The sequence below is a fragment of the Phaethon lepturus genome, unplaced genomic scaffold (assembly GCF_000687285.1).
Source record: "Phaethon lepturus isolate BGI_N335 unplaced genomic scaffold, ASM68728v1 scaffold46981, whole genome shotgun sequence".
NCBI classification, from domain to species: domain Eukaryota; kingdom Metazoa; phylum Chordata; class Aves; order Phaethontiformes; family Phaethontidae; genus Phaethon; species Phaethon lepturus.
This window is the reverse complement of record NW_010520708.1, coordinates 3,366-3,636: the sequence shown is the minus strand read 5'-3', so window position 1 is coordinate 3,636 and position 271 is coordinate 3,366. Positions and strand designations below refer to the sequence as shown.

General features: G+C 61.6%; 1 protein-coding gene across 1 annotated transcript in view; it reads left to right on the top strand.

Annotated features, from left to right (window-relative positions):
- Nucleotides 1-82: 82 nt before the first annotated feature.
- LOC104628780 (dihydropyrimidinase-related protein 4-like) overlaps nt 83-271 on the top strand; it is a gene marked incomplete at both ends in the record, with an annotated part of 2,882 nt that continues 2,693 nt past the window's right edge. The window contains one exon of the mRNA XM_010297471.1: nt 83-224. Coding sequence (XP_010295773.1) covers nt 83-224 — 142 coding nt within the window. The remainder of the gene's footprint in view (nt 225-271) is intronic.

Below are 271 nucleotides of genomic sequence, written 5' to 3'. Positions count from 1 at the left end.
CAGGGGAGGTGGCGCTGGCGCCGCGAAGGCGGTTTGCGCCGTCGCGTTCCTCCTCTGACCTCCTCCGCTGTGCTTTGCCTAGCGGGGACCTGCAGGTTGCCGGCAGCGCTCACTGCACCTTCACCACCGCGCAGAAGGCAGTGGGGAAGGACGACTTCACCCTCATCCCCGAGGGAACCAACGGCATCGAAGAGCGGATGTCGATAATTTGGGAAAAGTGTGTGGTAGGTACTAAGACAACGCCGATTCCTTGTGAAGCTGTGGGCGCAAA